Source organism: Lynx canadensis, chromosome C1 (assembly GCF_007474595.2).
Source record: "Lynx canadensis isolate LIC74 chromosome C1, mLynCan4.pri.v2, whole genome shotgun sequence".
Lineage (NCBI taxonomy): Eukaryota > Metazoa > Chordata > Mammalia > Carnivora > Felidae > Lynx > Lynx canadensis.
The window spans coordinates 106,861,942-106,870,717 of NC_044310.1; the positions used below are offsets into that span (position 1 = coordinate 106,861,942).

Sequence of the window (8,776 nt, forward strand, 5' to 3'; positions counted from 1 at the left end):
TAAGGTACCTACTATGTTCCAAGAATAGTTTTAAGATCTAAGAATATAGATGTGAACAAAACATAAAATTTTCTCCCTCAATTTATTCTAATAAAGAAACAGATGACAAACAAAATGAATAAGGAAAAATATGTTATTTGCTCATCCAACAGGTATATTTTGAGGGCACCAAGTGCTTGAGAAAAGCACTGTGGATAGAGCAGTGAACCAAAGGGGTGAAGATACCTGATAGAGTTTACAATCTAATGTGAGAAAATGGAAAATATGTACATACTTAAAATATGTCATGTGTTAAATGGTTGCAAACTCTATGGGGAAAAACAAAGCTTGGAAGAGGGATAGGGTCTGCCAGGTAGGTGATGGTTATGCTTTTAAACAGGGTCACTAGCAACGGCCTTCCCAAGGTCATAACTGGACAAAGACTGAAGGAAGTGAGCAAGTTAGCCACATGGGTGGCTGGGAGAACATTTTGGGGAAAGAAAAAAAAGAACAAAGTTCCCTGAAGCAGGAGGTCCCTGTAACATCAGATGAACTGCAAGGAGACCATTGTATCAAGGGATTGAGTAGGGGACAGTGTGGGACATGAAGTTAGAAAGTAAGGGTGGGGGGTCATGGGTCCAGTCTGTGTATCCCTTTGACAGTGATTGTAAAGACTTAGGCTTTGACCTTGAACAGAGTGAGAAGTCATTAGAATGCATTTAGCAGAAGAGTTGCATGATCTGACTATTGGTATCTCAGTTTTACAGATGAAGAAGCTGAGATCCAGAAAAGTTCAGTAGATTGCCTAAGATTATGTAACCAGGCTGTGAGGAGAACCGTGTACTCTCTGGCATAAGTTTGTAGGAATGAAGTTGGTCCTTTGTGTGTTGGTCTTAGGGTGGGGGTGGGGGATTGGGATAAAGGACAAAACATGCTATTTTCACTGGAAGGATGGATGGAGTGGTTGAGGTAGGGGGGGCTCCAATAGGGAATATGATTCAGTGGATTATATTTGCAGTAATGTATTAAGGAAGCAGAGAACTTCCTTGTATCCTAAAATGCAAAGATGAGGCCATTTCTACTAAAAATTTCAAGGGATGGTCCTTAAACTCTGAACTTAAACAGCTCTACAAAGTGGTAGATAAACCCAAGAGACTGGTTACCTTTTGTGTGTTATAAGAGAATAAAATAAGGGAAAGGCTGACAGAAGTTCAAGGAAACCAACCCCAGTGGGTCATTCTAGGAGAAAGAGGGATATACGGGCACCAGTGTTCCCTGGCCTCTGTAATCAAGAGGGTTCTGGTGCTGTCTTGCCCTGTGTTTCTGACCCAGACATAACCCAGGCTTTGATCCAGGTGGGGCTCGGTTCTCAAATTTCAATGACCCACATGTGCACACAGTGGGAATCCTGTGTGACCCTCCTCTACATACATGAAAACAGTCTCTGCTCCATAAAGGATGTTCCTTTGAGGACTTTCACTGGATCCTCTTGTGGTGGTTGTGGTGGGGTTGGGGGATAGGGAAGGAGGCAAGGATGAGGTCAGGTGAGGGTGTTCCCTAAAAAGCCTACTCAGTGGCCATGTGTTGTAAGGGAATGTATCCTGGATGGAATTCAGAAATTGCTGTCTAAAGTCTGCTCCTACTTGGATGTGTAGCCTTGACCAAATTTCTTCCCTTCTCTGTGGGCTTCAGTCCCAATATAGGGGCCAGTTTCTATGCCTGTAATGGCCCTACGCTTGCCAGTCCTCCATTCTGTGGTTCTATGATACAATCTCCTGATAATATAGAAGGAATCTCATATTGTCACTGGAATAATGGTTCAGGGGATCTCTGGCAAAAGTCTCAGAGTTGAGCCTGGAGCAGAGAGGTACAGGGACATGGGATCTAAGGGAGGGGACCTCTGTATTGTCTTCTCAGACACAGAAGTGAGATTTCTCTTGCACAATTCTTGTGCCCTCCATCTCCTATTTCTGTGGCTTCTCACTTCCTCTTACTTCTCTTCCACACAAAAAAAGAGGGGCCCAGATTTTGCCCTTGAGTTCCTGCAGTCCCTGATCAAGGAAAACACCCAGGATGTGAGGAGGCCCATGGCCTGTCTTCAAGGAGCAACATGTCAAATTGGGTACTTGCCCCTCCAATTTACTGGTCAGAGCTGGGTTACCACTGAGTTGAAATCTTGATTTGGTTCATGCACTTATGGGTACAACTTCAAACATGTAATTCATGTCAGGATTCCTTGATGCTGGTGCTATAAAGGACCTTAAGATCATCTAGTATACAGTTTCTGACTATCCAGATAGTAAGTCTGGAAATGAACTAACCAGTGGACAGCAGAGAGCTTTTAAAGACCGAAGGTTTTCTTAAGGAGAGCAGCCCATTAAGCCTCAGATATTAAGACTCAGATATTGCCTTGTGTTATGGCAGGAGCCAGACTCCATGACATGTTTAGTCCCCTCCACCTCAGAGATGCCATGATTCTGAATTTGTGATCCTGTTATTCTGTGAATTCATGATTCTCTCTACCTATTACCCTGTGAGTCTATCAGACTATTATTGCACGAATCCACAGGTCTCTGCTTCTATGGGCTTATGTCCAAAGAGATAAGTGGTGCCTTCTGAGGATAACCCTGTGACTCATCCTGGCACTTGTACCTGTCATCTGACTTCTCCACACCTTGCCTTTCCAGCCTATAAAATGTGTGGGGCACAACCCACACAACTGTTTTGGTGGCACATGGAAACAGTATCCTCATCAGAGATGTTCGTGCTGACTGAAGATGTCAAACCCATTACTGACAGCCTGACCCCATGGAGAGGAAGTGAGCCAATCAGAGCTGAGAGATATCATGACGTGCACAGAGTAGCTAATAGCAGGATGGGCATTTGATGCATGGAGGAAGGAGGTTGGTTTAGGCTGTACTGTAAAGCATCCTCATTCACTCAGTCATTCATCCATTGGTCCAGTTAGTGTTCCCAGGTACTGTGCTAGAGCCAGGTGATATACAATGAGCGCGTCCACAGTTACCAATGCACAGAAATTATAGTCTAGTGGGAATAACTGCAGATGCAGTTAGGATATGAACACATTTCCTTTGTAGAACAAGCTCCTATAATCATAGAATATCATAGCTAAGAGGGGCTTTATTAACTATAACTTCATTAACATTAACTGCCTAGAGATAGCAAGGCACAGTGGAGCCACACTGTGCGTCAATGGCAGAATCAGAACTAGGGCTGAGTTATTTGTGCCTTGAACAGTTTCTGTTGTTGACATGCCCTAAAGTGGTTGGCCTTCTAGGGCATTTTCTTCCCTGTAGAGAGGGGCTGTCCCATCCTACATCTGATATAGAGGGCTTCTTAATGACCATGTCTGTTGGCTAAAAGGTATGGTTCCTAAAACTTCATGTATTTCAATGCTAAAAACAACATGTGGCAGAAAAAAAAGTGGAATAAACCTGGGTTCAAAATTATGGGTCTACCACTTCTTGCTATGTGAGCTTGGGCAAGTTTGGCTCTTTATTTAACACAGTCTTATGGAGACTAAATGTGATGAGCTACCCTCTGTGACATGTACAGCTTCAATAAAAGATAATCCTTGTCCCATTTCCATCATAAAACATCAGGCCTGGGTGTCAGCTGAGGTGGGACAGAGGAGGACAGGCAATGGAGCAGCCTTAAACCACTTCCTTCCCCTCTTCCCTGATCCCCTTCAGGACAGGGACTGGTGGGCTTCACATACTAATCTATGGAGTGCTACAGGCCCACCCAATGTGGGGAAGCAGGAAACTTTCCAAGCCTGGGGCTGAATCTCCCCCTTGCTTCCTCCAAATTGTTCAGGAGCAGACCCTGCAAGATTTGGCTTGCATCAAGGAAGTGTCTGTGGACTAATGGGGGTTTGTTTTCTTTGTTTAGGAAACTGGGGAGCCTTAAGGCTTATGGGTCCTGGGTAAATTGAGATCCATTATGGAAAAATGCAGATGCAGCTATTCCCTTAGAGGCAGTGGGCCCATGGTGGGGCCTACATTGGCTGATATGAGGGAGTGGCAGTTTGCAACCAGGACTTGGCTCAGGATCAAGATACCTTTCTGCATTGGGCAACCTGACATGGTTCAGTGGGAAGAGCATGGGCTCTGAAACTAGACAGACTTGGGTTTAAATGATACTCCATTGCCTATCAATGGGACAACCTTGGTGAAATAGGCCTCTGGGTCTCAGTTTCATTGTCAAAATATGGCTAACATAGCCTACCTAACAGGATGCGCTTAATGCATATTATTCCCGTGTCTCTTGCTGTATTTACTACATTGAAGAAAGGGAAGGAGGCAGATATTCAGGGACAGTGCTACATCCAGAAATAAAAGGCAACATGTTATAGTGATAAAGACCATGGCCTATGAAAGCAAACTGCCTGCGTGTGAATTTGAGCTTCTTACCTAATTGCTTTGTGACAATGGATAACTTCCTTAATCTTTCAGGAACTGTTTGGCACATAAGGAACATTCAGTTAAATGTTAGATTCCTCTATTATTGTTATCACACAGTGTTCATTTGGCTAGAATTCCCACTGTACTGGGTTCTTGGGGATCTAGGCTTGGTAGTGAGGTCCAGGAAGGTGAGGATGGGGAGGCCATGAGGCACAAGCTGAGGATTGGGGGTCATAAGGGCATGAGAAGCTGAGGAGAGACATCCCAGATATAGAACCTGAGGTCTGAGATCATTAAGTTCCTACCCAGTTTCCCAAATAAACTTAGAATAACCTGCCAGTCCATGGAATTAACCTGGAGTTCTTGGGTGGGGAGGCGGGGGGGGGGGGGGGGGGCTGCTGCCATATGGAGGCAAAGACCACCAGGCTCAGCAACCCAAACCAGCAGGATTCACCATGGAGGCCCTTGGAAAGAACACACTGTTTTGGCTGGGAAGAAGCAGTGTAGCTTTGGGCACAGTGTATGAAACACTGAGAAGCTGACAGCATCTTGGACGAGTCCTTAAAGACTCAAGTGACCTAGAAATGGCTTCGTAGGCACAGATCTCACAGGTATCTCATCTCTCATAACTTCTAGGAAAAGAAGACTGACTTGTTTCATGAAGAAGGCCACAGGAATCATTTATCTCATGTTCTGGAAAATTCAGTGTCAAGCAGACACATGCCCTGCCTCTGAGTGAAGAGCCAGGCATACTGGGGAAGAATCTCACTAATGCCATGCCAGTCCTGGTCCTCGTGATCTCTCCTGCTTCATTTAGATGCCATTAAATTGCCTCATTGCCACCCTATAAAAGGCCTCTCCAACAGCCAACTCCTTAGATCCCTGGCTTCTTCCTGTCTTGCTCCTGTCAGCGAAGAGGGTAAGTCTGTGCCTGGGATTAGGGACACAGCAGGAAGGAGAGATGGCTCTGGGGTAGGATGAGGGTGGTCAGGACTTGTCATGAGGGCCACCACTGAAGGAGCTGGGGCAGAGCTGGTGGGAGCTGGAGGCTGGAGTGTGATGGGGAGAGGCAGCTAAGCTGAGTGGTGGGTCCTGCGTGAAAGGTATTCTCCAGAGAAATGCCATCCTCTCTCCCTCTGTGTGTAGTCATGTGTTTTTCTCCTGGGTCCTTTTATGGGGTGAAGTGGTAGTCCGGCTCACTCGAAGAGCAAATGGTGGAAACTCGCTCAAACTCCGGCCTCATCAGGCTCTGCGGGGCTCAGCTTGAGACTCACACTGGCTCAGGGGCCACTGATAAGAATTTGCCTTTCCTGGGGCTGCCTGGCCTGGCAGGAGGGAATAGGGAAGCCAGTCTTGAGAGAACTGGTGGTAAGGGAAAATCACCCGGGCAAGAATTACCCAAGGAGAATCTATAATGCAGTCACCAAAGTGAGTAAGAGAGGGGGCTTGGAGAATTGGGTAGAAACATACATCACTCCTCCCACCTCTTCATTTTCCACTGTGGAAACTGAGGCACACAGCCAGGCACAGGCAAAAAGCTAAACAAGATGCTTGGCTCTCAGTCCAGCGTGTGTTAGGTCTGGGTGCTTGTGACCTTCTCTTTTTGAGAAGCCTTTTTGGCTTCCACTTACAAACCCTTCTATTCAAAGGGGATGCTGTGGATTTCCCTGGGAACCTTTCTAGTTCTGATGAGACCTTTCTTTTCAGATTTTGCAAAGCCACAGGAAGATGTGTGACCAGCAGAAGCAGCCACAGTTCCCCCCATCTTGCGTGAAAGGCTCAGGATTAGGAGCTGTGCAGAGTACTAAAGGTACCTCTGTGAAAGGCCCAGCTCCATCCCAGACTCAAACCTGCATGAAATGCCAGACTCAAACCTATGTGAAACGTGTAACTCCTTGCCCAACCCAAACCTATGTGAAATACCAAGTGCCATGCCAGACTCAAACTTATGTGAAATATGCAGCTCCTTGCCAGACATATGTGAAGTGCCCAACTCCGTGTCAGACAACCTACGTGAAGTGCCCAGCTCTGTGCCAGACATATGTGAAGTGCCCAGCTCCGTGCCAGACAACCTATGTGAAGTGCCCAGCCCCCTGTCAGACCCAGACGTGCTATGTACAGGGCCCTTCTTCTGGCCAGACCTACTACGTTCAGGCTCCCACAAGTGGCTTGGCCATGTCGTGCTGCACCCCTGACCCATCCTCTGCTCCCAGTTCCACCAGCTACTGCTGTCTGGCTCCCCGGACCTTCGGGGTGAGTCCCCTGAGACGCTGGATCCAACGGCCCCAGGACTGCAACTCAGGATCATCTGGCTGCTGTGAAGATTCTGGGTGCTGTAGCTCCGGGTGCTGTGGCTCCGGGTGCTGTAGCTCCGGGTGCTATGGTTCTGGGTGCTGCTGTTTGGGAATTATCCCTATGAGGTCCCGAGGTCCTGCATGCTGTGATCATGAGGATGACTGCTGCTGTTAAATACAGAATGGCCCTGCTCTACCTTCTGGAACCTTCACCAGCCTCTGGCCCCCTCCCTGTATTCCTGGTGATGTAGAATCTCACTGCTTCACCGTGCGCTGTGCTTCTCTATCAAGGCAGCCTGCCAGAGTTAGCGCACCCCCAAACTTTGGCAAGAATAAAGCTCTGAATGCAATTCACACTGACATCCTGTGTATTTGGTCCATATTTATGCTTTTCTATCAGAAAGTCTTCCTCTTGCTTCTCAACAAAGGGAAAGGTCTGTACAGATATGAACAAGCCTACCAAGCTGCTGCAATCCCAGCCTGGGATCCTGAGTATTCTAGAATTCTGCTAATAAACTTCCCTGTGCAAGTTAGCTGGAGATTTGGGGGTTGGGGGGTGCCTCTTTCCTGCCCTCTGTTGAGGAGAGGATCTGGCCATGCTGAGGCCCTTATGGCAGCATGATTGCTATATGTAAACTCAGGGTTCAGTTTTCTGGATGTTGAAAGCCTGTGAAATCAGATCTGCTCAGGAGCCTCATGATGATGCCCCTGCTTCTGTGCGAGTGGCTCTATGGATTCCATTTTCTTATCTGATGTGCTTGCCCTCCTGCAGCCACAGGGTCAAGATCTGAGGGAAAGGGTGAGGACTCCCCTGAGGCCATGTTGGCCTGGGAAACACCCCTGGTAGTGAGGGAGACGTTGTCAAGAGGAAGGAGAGCCTTTTGGCATAAGCATCTGGGTCTCGGTCCAGACACCCTTCCTCATGAGCACTTCTTCCATTACTTTGTTGACTCTGGGGGGTTGGAGTAAACTTTTATAACTAGAGATCATAAACCCACACATTAAAAAATAGGTAGGGGGTTAGTGCTGTTCAAAGCAGCTTCACAAGTCCTGGTGCATGAGCAGAAGAGGCAGCATGTTTGGTGAGTATGTAAATGAACATTCCAACAAGAGCTGGGGACCTTGGGTTTGTTTCTAAGCAACCTCTGTTGGGTTGCTCTGGACCACTGGCATAAAGTCATCTGGACAACTGTGCTGCCTTTGAACATCTAAGTCACCCATGGTCTCCCAAATCATAACCCATCCCTCAGCCAAACCCACTGCAGCCCAGTCACTGAGCCCAGTGGTCTCCTCTTACAGCACTGAGTGGCTCCTGCAGTGTTGGAGGTCCCTGAGCTGCTCCTTCAGCAATGAACGTGGGAATGCAATGCTTTGTATTTATTAATTAACAATAAGGTAAGTAGAATGAGCTTATGTATAGTTTTGAATAGTACATTTGATGCCTGAACCATGCAGGGGTTAGGGGCCTTGATCCCCCACACCATCAAAATTCCACACTTTTGACTCCCCAGAAAGCTAACTACTAGTAGCCTTCTGTTGACCAGAAGCCTTACTGATAACATAAACAGTCAATTAACACATATTTTGTATATTATGTGTATTCTATCTTGTAGTCTCATAATAAAGTCAGCTAGAGAAACGAAAGTGTTATTAAGAACATCGGGGGCGCCTGGGTGGCGCAGTCGGTTAAGCGTCCGACTTCAGCCAGGTCACGATCTCGCGGTCCGGGAGTTCGAGCCCCGCGTCAGGCTCTGGGCTGATGGCTCAGAGCCTGGAGCCTGTTTCCGATTCTGTGTCTCCCTCTCTCTCTGCCCCTCCCCCGTTCATGCTCTGTCTCTCTCTGTCCCAAAAATAAATAGACTTTGAAAAAAAAAATTAAAAAAAGAACATCATAAGATAGAGAAAATACATTTATTATATTGTATTTATTGAAAAAAATCCACATATAATGGGACCTATGAAGTTCAAACCCATGTTGTTCACGGGTCAGCTGCACGACATTTATAGATAAAAATTAAGTTACTTTTTAACTTCTAATTCCACACTCTTTTCTAAGGATGCCTACACTGAGTTTGGATT

The 8,776-nt window shown here is 46.7% G+C and overlaps 1 protein-coding gene across 1 annotated transcript; it reads left to right on the top strand.

Annotated features, from left to right (window-relative positions):
* The first annotated feature begins 5,285 nt into the window (after positions 1-5,285).
* Positions 5,286-7,057, top strand: CC1H1orf68 (chromosome C1 C1orf68 homolog). The gene is made up of 2 exons (XM_030328252.2): positions 5,286-5,322; positions 6,111-7,057. The coding sequence occupies exon 2, from the start codon at positions 6,132-6,134 to the stop codon at positions 6,870-6,872; it is 741 nt and encodes a 246-aa protein (XP_030184112.1). The 5' UTR covers positions 5,286-5,322; positions 6,111-6,131; the 3' UTR covers positions 6,873-7,057.
* The last annotated feature ends 1,719 nt before the right edge of the window (positions 7,058-8,776 follow it).